At 33.2% G+C, this 19,503-nt stretch overlaps 3 protein-coding genes and 1 non-coding gene across 6 annotated transcripts; all 4 read right to left on the bottom strand.

Moving 5' to 3' along the window:
* LOC109334343 (glutamate receptor 2.7-like) lies at nt 181-4,966 on the bottom strand. The gene is made up of 5 exons (XM_019570062.1): nt 4,178-4,966; nt 2,631-3,910; nt 1,877-2,183; nt 1,197-1,594; nt 181-864 (listed from the first exon to the last, which is right to left on the bottom strand). Exons 1-5 carry the CDS (start codon nt 4,461-4,463, stop codon nt 370-372), a joined length of 2,766 nt encoding a protein of 921 aa, XP_019425607.1. The 5' UTR covers nt 4,464-4,966; the 3' UTR covers nt 181-369.
* LOC109334349 (protein IQ-DOMAIN 1-like) lies at nt 6,999-14,464 on the bottom strand. Its single transcript, XM_019570073.1, has 5 exons — nt 14,390-14,464; nt 9,266-9,403; nt 8,114-8,341; nt 7,786-7,899; nt 6,999-7,698 (listed from the first exon to the last, which is right to left on the bottom strand). The coding sequence occupies exons 1-5, from the start codon at nt 14,462-14,464 to the stop codon at nt 7,360-7,362; spliced, it is 894 nt and encodes a 297-aa protein (XP_019425618.1). The 3' UTR covers nt 6,999-7,359.
* LOC109334344 (protein ROOT PRIMORDIUM DEFECTIVE 1-like) lies at nt 9,508-13,821 on the bottom strand. 3 transcript variants are annotated; one of them, XR_002106088.1, is made up of 2 exons: nt 13,506-13,821; nt 9,508-9,539 (listed from the first exon to the last, which is right to left on the bottom strand). XR_002106088.1 is itself a non-coding variant. In XM_019570063.1 (1 exon), the coding sequence occupies exon 1, from the start codon at nt 12,156-12,158 to the stop codon at nt 11,022-11,024; it is 1,137 nt and encodes a 378-aa protein (XP_019425608.1). In that variant the 5' UTR covers nt 12,159-13,426; the 3' UTR covers nt 10,850-11,021. The 3 variants fall into 3 exon arrangements, 1 of the variants encoding a protein (XP_019425608.1); XR_002106087.1 differs by lacking the exon at nt 13,506-13,821 and adding an exon at nt 10,913-13,426 and having other exon boundaries at nt 9,521-9,539; XM_019570063.1 differs by lacking the exons at nt 9,508-9,539; nt 13,506-13,821 and adding an exon at nt 10,850-13,426.
* Nucleotides 18,953-19,026, bottom strand: TRNAI-UAU. Its single transcript has one exon. It is a non-coding gene; the product is annotated as a tRNA-Ile (tRNA).

Here is a 19,503-nt window from a genome sequence, read left to right as displayed (position 1 = left end):
CTATTTTGTTTTGAAAAAATAGCAAATGAAAGAGTTAACTAAAATGCTAATTTGATTTGAATGTTTCAAATAAAAATAATACTATATTCTTAAGTGTAATTTATTTGTATTAAAAAATAATTAAAATTCATATAGCTTCATTTAACTGAAAGCAGAACACTTTTGTGATGCGCAGGGTGGAAAAATCTCATGGTGTTATATAGATATGGAACCACCATTGTGTCCATTTAATGACCTATGATTTAAACTTTGGTTAAACTAAGTTGGGCATTAATCAAGTTTGCATTTTGCCTCCTCAATTTTCTTGGTCAAATATTTTCTAAAAAACATATACCAAATTTACATTGACATAAACATAAGCCATGTACATCAGGAGTTGATTTGCACCTCTAATGGTGGTGGTGGAGAATTAAGAACTAAGATTTCATGCACTGGAGCAGCAATTTCCTCCCAATGTTCAATAGTATCAACAGTGCTAACATAATCCTCACTTGCATTAATGACCCTTTTGCTAGAAATCTGCTTTGAAAGTGTTATTACACTTTTCAACATACTATCATCTTCATCACTTGGTGTGGCATCATTGGTTATTGGTGCCACATGTTGATGTTGGTAACTAGATTTTAGCCACTGGATGGTTGATAGTATAACACAAATGGTGGAAGTTGCACCAGAAATTACATATAGAACCCATAAGCTTCCAAGGTTCAAACTATCTGTATCATTGTTGGAGGTCATGTTCATGGAACATTCCTTTGAATTAATCAACCACTTTTCTTCCAATCTCTTCAGCTCTGCATTTGCTGAGAGATGTAATATAGCTTTAGAAACATCTCTAGTTAAGGGTGAACCTTTTTGGAATATCTGCATTGAATTATTTGAAATCAATACAAAAAATAATTATGTTACACAATAAGACAAAATAAATATTAATTGCGACTTAATTCAATAAAGGGTAGTCACATATTAATTTGTCGTCATAATCTTGCGTCATGGATTCAGATTGGTGAAAAAATATCATCTCTTATCGTTTATCGTTACTAATCGTTGGATCCTTTAATCATTCCAACCAATTAAAATCCATGACATAGGATTATTATCCTTTAATCATTTCAACCAATTCAATTGAAAAATGTAAGTTTTTCATAATGTATTTCATGAAGGATGGAAAAAGGTATAGTGGTATTATCACTTACAAAGCCTAATCCTCCAAATCTGTTTATAGGAGTGAAGCCAGCAAATCTGTTGCAGTATTCACCAATGAATACTTTTTCATATGGAAGTTCAAGAAATGCAGCTGCTATGCTTTTATTAGCAAATGCATCAGCATAAGTATATTCATCAGTAAAGTTTATGATGTTCTCTGGCTTGAACTTCTCTACTTTCTCTAGGTAAGACCTAACAAATGAGTCGCCATCACAACCAATTTTCATATTGTTCCTCTTCAGCCACTGAATGTCTGTGACATTTGGTTGCAGTTGTTTAACTGTGAGCATTGAAGAAAGACTAGCAGTGTAGCTTGAGTTAAGAATCAAAACTAGAAAGAGCCATGACGCCATCACCACGCGAGTCAAGTTGCTATGCATTTTTTCCCCTGCATGATGAAAACATTGACATTAATCGAGTTTAGGGGAAAATGCATAGTATCTAACCAGAAGCGTTCTTTAAGGACAACATCTACCGTCGCTTAAAGTATAGCAAAGTTGTCTCATAGATTCTGATTGATCAAATTGATTTGAATATCTAATAATTATTAAGGAGTGATTATGAAAGATGACGTTTCTTGACAATCAGAATCCATGAGAAAGGACCGTGACACATTTTATGGAACAACATATGCTATCCAAAGAGCAGATTATGGTACTCAGTTACTTACTATGAGCAAAGAAAAGAGAGGAGAAGGTAAACCAAAGAGCGGTGCTGATTTGGCTCTTCCAGTTGCCATGAAAATCGGGATTTGGTTTTCTCTCAAGGTACCAAACTACTAACATTGTGTAAATCAAGATGGCACCTGTAACCATCCACAATTCCCAGGTAAAAGGCTTTGTAAACAACCATGTTGACTCTTCGGACTTTGTTGGAGCTATCATCGACAATCCTGATTCTGCATATGGCACAGTAAAATCCACATACTGCAATCTTTCCTCTAGTATGGTCATGTCTCCAATTGCAGCATCATAAGTCTTCCATCATTGTTAATCCACATGACAATCATAAGAATGTTCCAAATCAATAAACAAAAAAACAAATTGGTATTCAAAAGTTGTTAATAGTTAAGTTGTACTTGGTGCTATTTAGTTTTTTTCCTCTTTGCTAATTATATTGCACTGTCACATTTACAAACTTTTCTATTAATTATAATGCACTTCATCACATAAAGGGATACCTGTCCCTATATAAATCCAGGAAAATCTTCAAGTGAAAGGGAGGATATGCAAACAGAGAGCAATGTTTAGTATAAAAAGTTCATTGCACTTGATCAAAAGAAAACATTTCATTTTATACAAAAATGATGGGATTCTAAAGGGTAAAAAGAAAAACTAAAGATCATGATGAAAGAAGTAAAAAATTTAACTGTCTATCAGAGAAGAAGTGTGAAAAAGTAAAGAATGAAAGAAGATATTTGGTACCTTGTTATAGACAAGTCGAACCAAATCGTCATAGGTTCCATTAATGGGATAATAATCAAATGGCAGATCATATTTCAAAAGTCCACGCACAAGATCAAAAATATCAATGCAGAATCCACTATAGTTGTTTTGATCATCAACCTTGACAAACTTGGCAAATGAAGTTCTGCTTCGGACTGCGATTTTCAATCGATTTTGTACCGAAGGCATGTTCCAGCCCTTTGGATCTCGCTGCAAATTCCCAGGCCAGTGTACACCTTGGAAACATTCTGTATTGCCAGCAACATTATCCCCGCCTTGTTCAGTAGGGAGGCTTGTGTTGAAACTCTGTTGTTGAGTCCAAAAGCATAGTTCTTTGTAACTCTTACCAATCACATTTACTATCTGTAACATAGGACTTCGCAAGAGTTGTCCGGCTTCAAATTTAATTTGGCCACTTAAACCATGGAAGTTGCTAGACAATATTTCTCTTAATAAATTATTTGGGCTGCTATTGTTGTTCTTAGTCATTCTGTCCACTGCTTGAGTGACAATTTTAATGCTATCATGTGCTTGCAAAGCATAAAATCCAGGGTACCGGTTATCTTCCTCAGAATTCTTGGCCAAAAATGTTCTCCGGAACTGAGCCTCAAAATCTTGATACTCACTGCTCCTTTCAGAGTAATATGTCTTAATTCCTAAAGCTCCCTCCATATAGGGAATAACAGATTTATTGACAGAATCGAGCAAATTAGTTATGCTTTCAGGAATTATCCAAACTGATTCTCTATCCACAAGTCTCATTGTTGAAGCTTCTTTGAACAAATGAATTACCATTTCTAATGATGATTGCAGCACAATGAACACCCGAGATTGTGTTTGCATCATTAACTTTTGAAGCTCTTCGCGTATTGACTCTTTTGGATCATGTAGAGAAGAAATTGGTGGAAGAGCCAAACGGTATTCAATCATTGAACTTACATCTTGGAGGGCCTCAGATAGCAGTGCTAGCTTACCATAATCTCCACCGTATGCATCATCTTCATAAATGGCTACTACTCTTTGCCAGCTATAAGCTTGAACTATATCTGCAATGCATTCTATATATGATGTACCATTGTTAGCCAGAGTCACTAGAAAAGGCCATCGAATTTGCATCAATGGTGGGGTAATGGTAGGTCCTGCAAAGGAAATTATTGGAACTTGAGCTTGGCTTCCAATTTCAGAAACTAGAGCTGCTTCTGACCATGTGTGCATCCCTATAATCACTTGCACCTTCTGTGTATTAATCATTTCTTCAGCTGCAAGAAATGGTGTCACGTTCTCCAATTTATGCATATTTAAGAAATTTAACCCAAACACATTAAAAATGTAATCTTTTTCTTAGAAAATGCTAAAGGGTATTGATAACTACACCTTGGTATAGTAGTTAAGATTTATTAGAAAATGATACGCTTAATATATTGGAAATTTGAAAGAACCACTTCTCAGTAAGAGTTTTTCATTTTTGATTCATTATCCAGTGTCCTTGAAGCTGGTTGGCATTTGACAGTGCTAAAGATACTAACCAAGCGAGATGGCCGTCAGGGGACCTTTCGTGGAGTTCCGGAAATAGAGAGCCAACTTGAAGGACTTTGTAGTGTTATTGTAACTTTGAGCTGCAATTTCCATGGCTACTTTCTGTTCTTTCCCGATACGAGAATTACCATCAATGATAGCCCCAATAGATATAACTTCGTTGTCTGCATTTGTAGCCTCGACTAGATAGCAGTTAATGAGAACAAAGGAGATGAGTAAGTTAAGGGGTATCCAAATTCTTGCAAGTGATAGAGGGATAGTTGAAGGGAAATGCATTTTGCTTCTATATCTTTTGCTTCTTCTGGTATATATGCAATATGAGTAAACTTTAAGGAAAGTTAGAGAATGGAAAGAGAACTTTTAGTAGTACTTTGATGCCAAGGATTTTGGAAGGAACATACAACTTCAACCTTTGACTTTGTCAACTATGAAGTTGTTGACTCCATACTAGTACTAGACAAAGTTTGGTGTCAGAACTCGAAAGATACTAAGGGTCTATTTATGAGTTGGGTTTGGGGGGAAGCAAAGGAAAGGGAAGACTCCAGAGCCATCTCACAAGTGTACTTCATGACTCTAAAGTCTTCCCTTTCCTTTCCTTCCCCTCCAAAACCCGACTTGCAAACGGACCATAAAAGGCTAGTCATAGCACGTATAAGAATATTCTTATGGTCCCACTTTATAAGATTAGAACACTTGTAGGAACCTGCAGCTCATTAACCAAGCAAGGAATAGTCTTGGATGTAGGGATATTGTTATGGTTTCTAGATGAAAATAACAGGGAGACTAAGATTCTGATGTTGAAGGAAATGTGGCATGAGACCATTGGAATCCCAAGAAGTTGATCACCATATATAGAGCAATATCCTCATAATAACTTGAAATAGAAAGTATAAAATGGAAAAACAAATATGAACATTTAATAACTTAAAAATATTTAATACTTCCTTAGTTAAATGATTATAAGATTAGTAAACAAAGACATCATTAGTTCTCCTATTAAACATGCAATGAGAATAATATATAAGAATATAGATGAACTGGTGCAAATAACCTTTTTGTATGAAATGACTTGGTATCAGTTGGTCTTAACAAAAAGGCTCATGCTAACTAGTATTAATTTTCTAATTTACAAAACTCAACTAGTTTCTTAACAAAAATGGGTTTTATAGGATGACTTTTATTAAAAATCAGATACATAAATCTTTTAAATTACTACTGACATATTAATGTGACAAAATAGTACAGCAATTCTTGATTTTAAAGAGCCCAACACCACAGATAAACCAAATAGATAAAGATAAAACCTCATCTCCACAAGTTTATGAGACAAAACAACTAGACTAGAAACTTTGAATCTTAAGAGTTAAGACAAGGTTTGGCCTTGGCATCAGGCCTCAGACAAAACAAGAAGTGTCTGTTTTTGCATATGCGTTATGGCAGACATAAAAATCAACAAAGTGATTTTATTCTTTTAGGGTTCATTTGCGAGTTAGGTTTTGGAGGGAGAGGAAGGGAAAGAGACATGGCACTGAAGCCTTCCATTTTCCTCCAAAAACCAACTCGCAAATAAACTCTTACAATATACTCGACATGGAGTTTTAGAACATTTTTGTGGCTGTGGTTCTTCTGTAAATAACAACCTTAAGTTTTGCATCTTTGACTTGTGTTCAGTTGAACTTTTGCAACTAGTATTTCATAAACATGTGAAGATTTTCTCCATGGACTCTGTCAAAGAATCTAGAGAACAAAAGTTCAGAGAATTAATGACATACACAACAACAATCATTATTGTCTATATAGAGCAAAATGTTTTACTAATGAACTCATCTGAGATACATTGTAAAACAAGGCAAAACTGAAAGTGTAAAAGTAAAGAATCAAAATGAGAGGAAGGGGTTGCAAGCACTCACAAAGCCTATTCCTCCAAATTTATAGGTTGAGGTCATAACAAACACAAGAAATAACCATACGCTTGGTACTTCTCATGCAAAAGCTGCTTTTTATGTTCTCCCCTGTGGTACATCAGAACCAGCATGCTCCTTAGAATTAGTTTGCAAAAGCAAAGTATTCCAATTGAAGAAGCAATCATTACTAACCACATTTTTTTAGAGTTTTGCAACTCATAAGTGGCACTATATCCCTTGTATTATTGAAAAGTTTGCATAAAACAATATATAAAGAGGAAAAAAAGTTACTTTTTATCAATGTTTCTGCCATCTTGCAACTTGCTAGTAACCAGCAATAATTTGTAGATTATACTTACTATGAGCTAAAAAATTGGCACAAATTTTGTGGGAAAGAAAATAATTTACCTTTCATATTTTGTTTGTTTCTGTACCTTGCTAAAAGGTATACAGTAATAAAGGGATGTACAAGACGTTAAGAGGATCACAAGAAGTTTATATTCACCCATCATCAGTGCTATTCAGAAACTGAGTATGTGAATTTTTTTATGTATTATGTACTACTATTCTGCTTTAAAAATTCAATTGCTTGAAATGGCCCCCAAAAAAGTCTGTACATAAATTCTGTACTCTCTTCCTGCATATGAACTAGTTGACTTTTGAAGTCATATATCCAATTATAAGGTGTAAAGTTTCATTTTTTAGCACTATATAAGTATAAGACTGGTATTTGTGTTCTTCAATGCATGGGCATTATGCTACTTGGGCATAACTATTACTAATTTACTATATACTATCAACTAAAAAAACTGTATTACTTTAAGTCCATATCACTTCATAAAAGTCTTGTAAAACAAAATATTAGGTCTACTTAGAGTTTTGGACAAGACAGAGGAGAAAACAAAGCTACAAAATAATACACTTGGAAATATATAGGGTGCACAAGCCAATCTCAGTATAGTAATAACAAAGCATAGTGAAATCACCAACATGTCTCACATCTTAGAAATTATCTATTACACCAAAAGACAGAAGAAAAAATGGGTATTGTTCTATCTACAATTTGCCTCTTTCTTTTGAACATAAAAGATTAAAAATGATAATAAACAGAAACAATCAACAATCACACCCACATGATTCTCTAAAGTGGTTTGAATTTCAGCCGCATTCATATGCACAAACTGGAAGAAATTCAATGAATAATAAATAGGTGGTTTGGTACTTAAAAATGTGCTTTGTTTTAGCAATCACTCCATAGGAGTTAGGACTCATTGCACTCCTTCATGCACCACAGTTTTTTCTGTCGTAGGGTAAGACAATCTCCTAGCTTTTGTAGTCCCTTTTGCATTACCTAAAGGGGATGTTCCTTTTGCATTCGTAGGAGTTTTGACTGCAGCAGGTGTTTGAGGTTTTGATGTGCTCTTATCCTTCTGAACCTTGCTTGACGGCGAAATTTGAGCTTTCTTCGGTAGGTTAATGGATATGCTAGGAACACGGCTTTCCCATGGACGTGCAGCTATCCAGCGTTCCTTCCAGCTCCAACCCCAGTTAGCTTTGCTAACTTCATAATTACCTAGCACTTGGCTCTGACTAGCATTGGCCCTCCACTGTGATTCATAAGATATGCATCTGATTTTCAGTTGGATCAGGTAAAACAAAATAACGAGACATTCCTAACATTACGACTAACCTACCTGATGAGAGAAGGCATATGCCATGGCTCTTTCTCGCTTAACTGCTGCTTCTTCTCTCTGATGAATCCTTCCAAGGGTTTCCTCCATGGTTACAGAACCTCCACACCATTCAACCTATAATTTAAGTGCTCAGAAAAATGATTAACTGAAACGAATTTTAAAAAGCTCATGTGTCTACAAAATAATTCAACCACTATTAACTATTAAATGGTAAGATATCTTAAGCACTAATCTAAATACACATTTTTCTTTTTGCCACAGATATTGCAGAAGAAATATTTTATCGTCGAAACAAACATAAGGAATTAGGGCAAGCTAAAGGTTATACCTCGAGATCATGGATTTTTGCCTCAAGTTTTAATTGAGACTCTAGTTTCTTCCGCCGGATCCTATCTTCTGTCACCATACACAGCCGGCGAGCTCTAATCTCAGCCTGTATATTGCTCCATGAATGAAGGTAAGTTATAGCTGTATTGGCTTGCTTTTTAACTGAGTAACCTTGTGTTAGGATCTTTAGCTTCGTTACCCCTTTTAAGAGACGTAGAGTTTTTCTAGCCTGGAAAGTTTAAAAGTCATAATTGAAAACAAAACTCAGCAGAAGATATTAACAAAGATATGTACTATTACAACTAAGAGTTAATACAAGCTTACATCCCTGATATAATAACAAGTGTCATGCATAGTAAGACATTAATCAAGACTCAAACAAGAGCAGAGTCCAAAATCCACTTCAAACATAAGAATATCAAGAAAAATATCCATATTTGAGCTCCTAATCCTGTGAACATGAATTTAGTAAAATGGTGAAAAGAAAGGGTATCCAACAAAGCGTTGGTCTAATAGTGTAAGACCCCTCTAGATCCCCAGAAAGATCAAAAGTTCAAGAGTTCGATTCCTGTGAGCGACACTTGTTGGGAGGGGCAGTCACGCGCCCTGAAAGGGATTAGTTCCTTACCCATAAGTTGAGGGGATAACGTTGGTAGTACCAAAAAAAGATTAAACTTTACTACCATAATTTATTTGTCCGAGTATACTTTAGCATTTGATTTATAAAGTTAAGCACACTCCAAATTGATTTAATGACATCTAGCAATCAAAGACGGTGTTTGGTCTAGTGGTATGATTTTCGTTTCGGGTGCGAGAGGTTGTGAGTTCGATTCTCGCAACACCCCTTTAAAATGTTATATTTACTATGTTCACAAAAAAATACATTTTCAAATCTCCTACCATAACCATCAAATATGGTGTATATATCTTGAATTATGCAATACAAATATAGTAAGGTATAGTAATTTATTGTCATGATATTTATTAGACAAAGTAATACCCTCTAAAATGCAACATGAATGTCAGCATACAGCAGCATGAGTAGTGCATGACAGCAGTATGCTTGCTAGGGATATGCTCAATCAATTAAGTCAGATTGGAGCTAGCCTGTACTTTAAGAACTTATATCTGAAAAACTTTCAGCTTGGTATACCTTGTAAGCCCGAAATGCAGTTTGGATCCTTGTCGCAGCAATAGTTTCACTTTTAATATCATTTGCTAAACCACTAGACTCTTTTCCAGCATAGTTGTTCGACTTCAGTGAACTTAGTTTCTCCGGAGCTAAAGTACCCTGTCTCAGAGTGTTATTAAGTTGAATGACTATCAAAACGTTCAAAAAACTAATTTGGTAGTTGAGGAAAATAATGCTGATATAGAGGTTAAAAATTAACAGTTTAACTAGTGTCTGGCAGCCACTTTCACCTTAGCTGCATAAATATTAGAAAATGAACTTAGGATGGTGCTTTAGCAATGGCTCAACCATATGTAAATTACAAATGAAATGAAGCAATAATTTACATTCACAATTCATGCAATTCAAAGGTCCTAAAAACACACCCAAAAAAATGCAGCACAAGATTTGTAGGAATCATGCAAATTTATGACAAATTATAAAAATAAAAAAATATTTATATATAGATCTAAAAGTGAATAATTATGATTTGGTCCATTGAAACAGGTTGACCCAAGCCAGCTGATAGCCATCAAAGAGCAGCATTATATGTACAAAACAGGACATTTGATCATTTATCCTAAGTCCTAACCCAGTTCAAAGAGGATGGAGGTATATATTGATTAATATAAGCTTTTGTGTTGCCTACTTATTTTGCAATATGTAGCAATGAAGAGCCCTTTGCAAGTTTAAAATGGTAATGCTATCATTGTTGATAACACGAACAAAAAACCAAACTGTAATCAAGGATTCAAAAATTGCAAATAAACTCAATAGTTATCCTGAGTTCCAGTAGCAGTCTATGCATAGTTCCACAACATTTACATTTTTACCAAAGTAGTTAATATGGATTACGGAGATCCCAAAAACTCTAGAGCAGTGTAGTGGACTGCAAAGCGGCCGCTTCACCAGAATAGCAGATACACATAATATATGGTCAAAAATCATAAAGTACTCAAAACTTTAAGACATACTCCTCATTAGTTCTCAGAAGTCATGGCATAAAGACACAGACAACATTGCCTAAGGCATGAGTAATAACAATAACTCAATAACAACAGCAGGAGAGGGATGAATCTTTCCAAACATAGGGCTGAAAGATCCGAAAACAGAGGACCTCAAACTCAGATGACAACAGAAGCTGTGAAGCAGAGGACTTTTAATTAATGTGCAAAGAGATGCTGCAAAACAGAGGACTAGTAACTCAGGAGCAAACAGAAGATGCGAAAAGGGCGAGGTTGGCTGGAAAATGTGTTTGCTACAAGATTTGGCAATGAGAAACAATTGGGCTTCTGAACAGAGACATGCAAAAAAACCCTTTTCTGTATGGTTGTGTGACAAAGCAAGAGGAACTAAGTCAACTAATCAAATGCTTATATGTATGTGATTGGTGAAGGACACAAATAGGCCCCCTCACTTGACAGTCCGAAGTGTTTAGTGTGAGCGAACAGGAATTTTGCGAGTGAGAAGAATCACGGCCACAATAATGGCAATATGGTTGTGAACTTGTGATCAGCTACTGTCATGGCTGCAACTACACACAAATAAATATTAAGTTATAAACACTGAAAAAGGGTGACCCATACACGAGTCTCCCACTTAGTGAGGTGTGGAAATTAAAAATTATACATTTGTTTTTGAACTTGCAGCCAATACGTTTCAAAGGTACACAACTTAATCAGTATTTTGAAAATCCAATTTAAATTGATAAGTTGGATAATTTGAATTGGAAACTACTTCAAGTTCTATAGCACAGGTTCAATTTATTGTCATCCTTCAATCCAACTTGTTCACGATGCTTCTGAATCTTATTCATGAGGTGAATATACCTATATCTCATACCCATCAATGGATGTTTTTTGACCAAAAAATCCTTTCTATAAGCCTCCCTGAGCACAACCGTCTGAGTAGTCAGCTTATTGGAAATGTAAAATATACCAGGGTGATGAACCAAAGCCTTCTCGAATCTTGAGCCCAACCCCAAACACTGTCCATAAGAAAGCAAGTTCCTTCTCTCTGTCTTCTTTGACACTAGAAGAGAAAGCAACTCATGCAGAATTGCCACAGTCCACTTCTCTGCCTGATCACTGTTTGTGTCAAGATGAAATGCATCTTCATATGGAGAAATATAAGGCAACGTTTGCCAATTTTCAACCCAAGTGCTCACCCTCTTCTGTAAATCAAAACCTTTTGGAAAAAACATGGGAAACACAATATCATGTCTTCTTTTATCCCCACTGTAATCCAAGCCCATTGCACTCTTCTCCAACTCAGACACAGAAAGCTCTTTTCTCCATGAAATAAGCTCTAAAGCAAGCAATTCTTTTCCAGATGATGGATCCTCCACACCACAAACATCAAAATAATCAGGGTAGTCAGCCAAAAGGGTCGTAACATAATCATGAGGAAGTCCCAGATCCCATTTAAGCTTATCAATTACATAAAGAGGCAATTGTCTCATGCCAGCAAGCATAAGAAACCTTGTGAGCCTCTGAACAGTGTCTTTACGGTTATCTGAAGAGTTGTGGACAGACATTTCCTCATTGTGGACGGATAAGGCTTGAGGAGTGAGCTTTACATGAGGAAGGAAAGCAGAAGTGGGTTGGAATTGTGTGAAAACACAACGATAATTGTTGACAAATTTGGTAGTTGTATTCGGAAGATTGAGGGGATCTTTTAGCGGAGATGCGGTGTACATGGAGAGGGATTTGGAAGGAGATGAGATGATTTGATTCTTGAGGGCAATTACTTGTTTGAGATCTTTCTCTTTCAAGACTGCAGTATCAAGATATGGGTCTCGGACCCATTTGACCTTTGCATTCACAAAAGTCCTAATGAGGTTGAACTGGTGTGGAAGTTTGGAGGAGAGAGACATGAATGACCACCTCAGTATCTGACTACCCTGTAAAGTGAAATACTGTCATAGGGTAGAATTGTTTTTGTAGACGTACACTACACAGATCTTATAGCATACATGAGCTATTACAATGTTGACACTATTATCATTAATCGTTAAAATCTCAAAACTCTGCATAAATTTCTGCAGCATAGAACTATTTTACATCTAAAAGATTGATGTCAGAGTGATTAGGTCTATACAATAATTTCTGATCATAAGGTAGGCAAAGCCAAATGGTGAAAAGAGAACTTACTGGTTTTCCTAATATTTGAGTTTGTGTTGCTTTAAATTACAGTTAGATTACTCCACGGCATATTTGGTTATACAATTAAAATTATTCATCTGATGCAGCTAAGAAACAAAATATTCATGCAATTCCAGAAAGAAGGCAAACTTAGGGGCTGAGCATATAGATTATTAGCAAACGGTGATATACAATTATTCCAGAGTTCAATGAGAACCAGTTCAGAACAATTACAGCAATCTCTATTCAACCCAAACTAAAGAACCAGTCAACCTCACTTTTCTTTGTCTGAGCATAGAAGTTAGAAACTCATGGATTTACATATCAAGAGAATTTGGTTTCTACTAAATACCCATTGACCATTGGCAAAATCAAGTGAAGCAAAGCAAGTTAGTTTCTAATATGCCTACAGTCCAGTTCCAATCTCAATGGGTTTCCAACAAAGCAAGCAATATTCTTTTTCTTTTCTTCTGGAAACATGCAAAACAAAGAAATACAAGTAAACATGAATGATATAGTACACATGAAGTAAGCATCTAAGAAAACTTGTTTATTTTCTGCCTAAATTTTCTCATAAAACAAAACCCTCAATGTTTTAAATTATGATTGTGATTGAAGTTGTGGTTAGGTTGCACTTACTGTAAGTGTGGGAAAATGTAGTCACAATGCCGTTGCAGAGTCTCGCGAAACTGTAATATTGCGGCCACACAGTTGCGGAATGCAATTTAAAACATTGAAAAAACCCTACCATAGATATGTACTGTAAAAGGGAAACCTAAGGTAAATTAACTTTTAAAAAAACAAAACATTCCGAGGAAACTAACAACGAAAGTTTAGAACAATTAATAGGCAAGTATAGATAAGAACAAATTGCAAAACACAATTGAGAAGAAAACAATGAACCTTTTCCTAATAATGTTCTTTGAAGCTTTTATACAAACACATGATAAACCTAATATAAAATACCAATCTTGAAATCGTGATAGAAGGCTGATTCAATGCCTTATACTGAACATAATAGGTGAAATAGATAATGTATTCATTGTATACAGTAATTGAAGATGGAATTAAGAACTAACCTATACACAAAATTGGATTCTGATTTTCGAATTAGAGAAGAAATGGGTCTTCAAAATACAAAACATGATTGAACTGATACGGAGATTTTGATTTTGGAAATAGAGAAGAAAAAGGGTGAGATTGAAATGTGAATAATACAGTGGTTCTTCTTACTGCATATAAAACGAAGAGAGTGAAGGGGTTGCGGTTGACGCATGTGAAGTGAGGAGTGAGGTTGTGGTCTTGTTTTCGTACAGGATCTGGTTTCAATTAGGTGAGTTTATTATTGAGATATTGAGAATGAAAAAAAAATTGTGGAACTGCCATTATATTATACTAGTGTGTACAGGCACTTCGTGCCTATTGGTGAATATTGTGTGATAGGATATATTAAATTTTTATATATTTTATTTTTGAATTAGAATGTATTTGTTATGTTCAGTGTACTTTATATTATATTTTTTGTGTATTTATGATAATTTTTTAAGGTGATATATGTGGTTAATTAATGTATTGGTGGTGGTTGCTTAGGATTATATGATTTTTTTGTAAAAATTAAATAATGTTAAGGGCAAAATAGGAAATGAAAATTACACCATGAGGGAAGTTATTTTAAGTTTTGTCGCAGCAATAGTTTCACTTTTAATATCATTTGCTAAACCACTAGACTCTTTTCCAGCATAGTTGTTCGACTTCAGTGAACTTAGTTTCTCCGGAGCTAAAGTACCCTGTCTCAGAGTGTTATTAAGTTGAATGACTATCAAAACGTTCAAAAAACTAATTTGGTAGTTGAGGAAAATAATGCTGATATAGAGGTTAAAAATTAACAGTTTAACACTCCTTGAACTTAGTCTCGGTAGGATTAGTTAAAGAAGTTAAAATTGAAATGAAGTGCACTCAGTACCTTTGCTTTCCTTGGTCTTCCTTGTTTTGTTTTTCTTAAGCTAATTATTTTCTTAAACCAATAGCCTGAACCCATTCTTGACGTGAAGTAACTTCTCTCGAATTATAATAGACCTGGGAGTATTTTTAATAATATATAAGAAGCATTAGCATGTCTCTCCACAAATACATATGTAGTAATTTGTTCATAACCATAAGTCCATAAGAGATTCATAAAAAAACAAACAAATGGCAAAACAATGTTGATTTAAGTTCCTGTGCCCCACTGTTAGTTTTTTCTCCTTAATTCAAATAATTCAGTGAAAGGCTTAGGCCTACTTCAAAGTTCAAAATTAGTCTCTGTAAGAATACATTCTTTTAACAGTTTCATAACAAAATGTTACTGTGTAAGTTGTTTGTAATCAACTCCACCGAATTATATGCAATTTCTACATCACTATGTTACAGATACAATAAAAGGTGGATTCTATCAGAATCACATTAAGATTAGAAAAGTATACAGCTATGAGGCTGAATCAGATTTTGTAACACAGTAAACAGAAATCACTAAATTGCACATATTGAAGATAACTATAGCTATTAATATAGGCTATTCTGTTGAAGTTGATACCAACAAGCAACTCCATTTTTTTCAAACCATACAAGAGAAATTGAAACTCACACTGTAGTGATTTCCATTTTCCACTTTAAAGTCATATATTGTGATCTACCAAACAGAACATAAAGAACAAGGATCAACAACACAACTAATGAAAAACAAAAGAATATGCTTTATTCACATTCCTAGCAAGTATCAAACAGAACAAAGTATATCAAAATCTATATATTGCTGACATGACCAACCCAAAATTAAAGATGCAAATGGGTATCTCAGAATCATGTAAGAAGAAAGAAAAAATGCATCTTGGGGTGGATGAGAATGACATACCTGAGAGAAGAAAGAGTAAAGTGTTGAAAGGAGGGTCCTTTGTGTTGAATTAAGGAAACAAGAATGATATGGAAGATGGGAAAAAGGAGTGTTGGGGAAAATAAGATTAGTGAAGAAGTAGAAGAGAAGGAAAGGTGAGAAGAGAGAGAATGTGAATGTGAAAAAGTCATAAGAAAGGGAATAAAGGGTGGGTGTAGAATGTGGATAGTCATGGCCCCTTCTTAATATAAATATGAAAAATGATATATGCTCTTGCAAATTCTTATATATCATAAATCAACTAGGTATTTGTTTAGTAATATAAGATTTTATTAGATTTTTAAGATTGATGGTTTCATTCTTGGGGCTGATGCTTGTTGGGATAGACAACCACAAATCTCAAAAGAAATTAATTCCTTACCCAAAAAGATTGAGATACTCTTAGGGTTTATTTGGGAGTTAGATTTTGGAGGGAAATGAAGGGAAAGAGAAGGCTTGAGAGTCATCTCACAAGTGTATTTCATGACTCTCAGACCTTCCATTTCCCTTCCTTCCTCTCCAAAATTCAACTCCAAAACAAATTCTTAATAGTATCAAACACATTCTTCTATATCATAATAGAAAGTAATATGTGTTATAAAGTTTATTAATGATTAATTTATAAGTATATTTGAGTTTTTTTGTGTATATATATGAGGAATTTATAGAATGATTATTACTTATATGTATTCATAAGCTTTTTAAATTTTCATTATATATGTTATTATTCTTCAATAAATAAAAATAATATACATAATGATGTTATGGTGTATGGTGTTCTTTGTATGTGGACCACTTTATTGCGTACTTTAATTTATATATAAACTTGTTATAGTCTCTCTATTTTATTTCTATAAACACATAATGTTATACTTTTTATTTTAGAAATATATTGCATGATTGTATTTGGTAACCTAAAATGTTATGAATACTCCTAAATCTAATCATAATTTATGTGAAAGCCTCAACCGATGAATATAATAGGAAAGTATAGTCCCCATAGGATCATAATGTATTAAAGTTGGTCAGATATATTTGGTGAATTTAGAGAGAGGAAGAGATTACAATGATAAATTTGACAGCTGAACCATTGGTGTCAATTGATTGGGACATCTTGCTTTCCTCATAAGTTAGTACAAAGATAATTAAGGGGGAAAATGTATGAACAGGTGCGTATGAATTTTTTATATTATTATTGTATTATTTATTATTGATTTTGAATCATTATTGGCTGTTAAATAAAAGTAATATAAATGAATAATAGATGATACATTATTTTACATAAATTTTTACATAATGTGTGCATAGATATTATGATCAATAATTAAAGGAAACTTTGTTTTGAACAACCATTTCCCTTTTTATTTAGTTTTTTTTTCGGTGGACAAAAGGGAGCTAGCAGCTCCAAAAATTTAGTTGAAAAACTGACCAACGATAAATATAAACAATAGTAGGTATAAAAGTTTGTTACAAATATTTAAAGAAGTTATATAAATAACAAAATTATAATATTGGTCCCTTAATTTTTTTTCACGTGTGAAGTTTATTTCTTAATTATTTTTTTATGTATCATTGTAATTCTCCAACTTTTTTTTAATTATGTAATGTTAGTCTCTCAATTAAAGTTTTTGTCAAAAATAATTAATAGCCAGAAGTTACGTGAGAAACAACCAGCATAACAACACTACATACGTTCCATTAGTTTTTATTTTTAATTTATGGAGAAACTAAAGTTGGATAATTAAAAAATTTATTAGAACAAAAATTGACCGGATACATTTTTAAGCCTTAAATAGAATGGATAATATGTACCGAAAAAATATAAGGGATAAATAATTGAGGTGAGAGAGTTTAATAATATACACGTAGTTATAATTTTTTTTAAGAAATATATTATATTAAAAGTATTACATACATATGACTAATGCTTAAAAAATGCAAAATATATGCAGCATATCGGATTTAATATGTATACAATGATAATGTAAGTATGTATCATTGATTTATTAACTACCATTAACTCTCAAATAAAAGTAATACAAATCAATAGTCGATAATATACTGATAATGTAAAAAACTTTATACTGTCAATATTTAGATTTTAAATTCATCTACTATCAGATTATGGGATTATGAGATATGTATCATTAGCTTAAAGTGTTTTATAGAGTTAGTATATTATTTATCTATATTGTATTAATTTAAGAGGTACTAATAATTAACATGTGATGGATAATGAGTTGAGAAATGTGTCTTCCAATCACTTATTATCGTTTGTTGAACCTTAATCTCCACATCTTTTTTAGCTAAACCACTATTGGCATATACAATATAACATTATAAACATTATAACTAGTGTCTTTAAGAGTTTTTTTTGCAAGCTTTGAAAGAAATAAAATAAAAGATTTTAAACTTTGTGAGATGAACATTCGCAAAAAGACCAAGAATGTATTATATAATGTTATCCTCAAATATACACCATGCAATATTAGGCTTATATCATAGGTTGCATATCTTATAATCCTATATTGTTTTTCAATATTTTTGTGTTACATCAATTAGTGCACGCTATTTTTGCTTTGGAATTGATATGTTATTTTCTAACATTCATTTGTCTTTGTTGGTGTATTTAATTGGTATGTATGAATGTATGATCAATTTCAAGTCAATATTGGTTGCTAGTTGCTACTCACAATCGCATGAGGTCCACATTTTTTATTCAAACTCTATTTGTAAAAGTTTTACATTATCTTTTAATAGAATAAATATTCATTTCTCTATCATGTTTTTTTATCTTACCAGTTTAATCATTCAAAAATTGAAAAATTCAAAATGATCCCCCAAAATTTTAAATGTAGGTTAAGTTATTCATTTTGAGCATATTTTATAACATTCGGTAGATATTATTTTGACCCAAAAAAGAACTAATATAACCTACTTTTAAAACTTTTGGAGACCATTTAGAGTTTTTATTTTTTGAAGCATCAAAGTAGTAAGGTCAAAAAACATGAGGACTAAAATGAATATTTACTATTTTTAATAATAAACTAGGATACTCATAGCTATTTAATTTTGCCCTCACAATTTGCATAAAATCTTCTTAACTTTTCATATAATTAATTTTGTATATAATTCATGAGTCATCACTTTTATTTTATATGTAAAAAAATGTGGAGAAGAAATTTGAGTGAACAACCTTTATATACCTCAAAAAAATATTAACATGTTACTAATAATAAATTCAAAACAACTATTTATACTTTGAAACAAAAGAAAATTCAATATCAACAATTAAATCTTAACATCTCTAGAAATTCAACTTCACCAAAAAAATATCCCACGCATAAGCTTATGGTATAGTATAATTTGTCGTTTGAAGAATAATATTCACATTTTTTTAAAAAGGATTTGTTTCATAATATCTTATTAAGAATGTAATAATTTATTAATGGGAAAGATGAAGACAGAAGGAGAAAGATGATCATAAGGTTTCTTGTGCTGATCAGCTACAGGCGAGCCTATTGGTTCCTTATAACTCATGGTTACATGAAATGATGGATGATCTGACGTGGAGGGTGATGATTCGTTGCATTATAGAGTTTGAGAAAATTAAAATAATAGTCCCGGCGAGGCTCGAACTCGCGACCTCCGGCTCATAAGACCAGCGCTCTAACCAACTGAGCTACGGGACTGATTTGTTAAAAAATTAATTTTACTTCTTATGTACTAAAATATAGGTTTAGCTTTCTTCTCCATTTCGGTGGCCAACTTGGGCCAAAGTGGCAAACAATAAAAACACTATTTTTCATTTCCCTCATGGTGTAATTTTCATTTCCTATTTTGCCCTTAACATTATTTAATTTTTACAAAAAAATTATATAATCCTAAGCAACCACCACCAATACATTAATTAACCACATATATCACCTTAAAAAATTATCATAAATACACAAAAAATATAATATAAAGTACACTGAACATAACAAATACATTCTAATTCAAAAATAAAATATATAAAAATTTAATATATCCTATCACACAATATTCACCAATAGGCACGAAGTGCCTGTACACACTAGTATAATATAATGGCAGTTCCACAATTTTTTTTTCATTCTCAATATCTCAATAATAAACTCACCTAATTGAAACCAGATCCTGTACGAAAA

The sequence above is a fragment of the Lupinus angustifolius genome, chromosome LG19, assembly GCF_001865875.1.
Source record: "Lupinus angustifolius cultivar Tanjil chromosome LG19, LupAngTanjil_v1.0, whole genome shotgun sequence".
Taxonomy (NCBI): Eukaryota; Viridiplantae; Streptophyta; class Magnoliopsida; order Fabales; family Fabaceae; genus Lupinus; species Lupinus angustifolius.
This window is presented reverse-complemented; position numbering and strand designations above follow the sequence as displayed.

What these genes read in the sequence shown, in the direction of transcription:
- LOC109334343 (XM_019570062.1), bottom strand. Translation starts at nt 4,463, where the DNA reads ATGCATTTCCCTTCAACTATCCCTCTATCACTTGCAAGAATTTGGATA. An exon ending in CCTGACGGCCATCTCGCTTG is followed by an intron (nt 3,911 to 4,177) that starts GTTAGTATCTTT and finishes CATTTCTTGCAG; the next exon opens with CTGAAGAAATGATTAATACA. An exon ending in TTCGACTTGTCTATAACAAG is followed by an intron (nt 2,184 to 2,630) that starts GTACCAAATATC and finishes CAATGATGGAAG; the next exon opens with ACTTATGATGCTGCAATTGG.
- LOC109334344 (XM_019570063.1), bottom strand. Translation starts at nt 12,158, where the DNA reads ATGTCTCTCTCCTCCAAACTTCCACACCAGTTCAACCTCATTAGGACT.
- LOC109334349 (XM_019570073.1), bottom strand. Translation starts at nt 14,464, where the DNA reads ATGGGTTCAGGCTATTGGTTTAAGAAAATAATTAGCTTAAGAAAAACA. An exon ending in GAAGACCAAGGAAAGCAAAG is followed by an intron (nt 9,404 to 14,389) that starts GTACTGAGTGCA and finishes ACTCTGAGACAG; the next exon opens with GGTACTTTAGCTCCGGAGAA. An exon ending in CATATGCCTTCTCTCATCAG is followed by an intron (nt 7,699 to 7,785) that starts GTAGGTTAGTCG and finishes TATGAATCACAG; the next exon opens with TGGAGGGCCAATGCTAGTCA.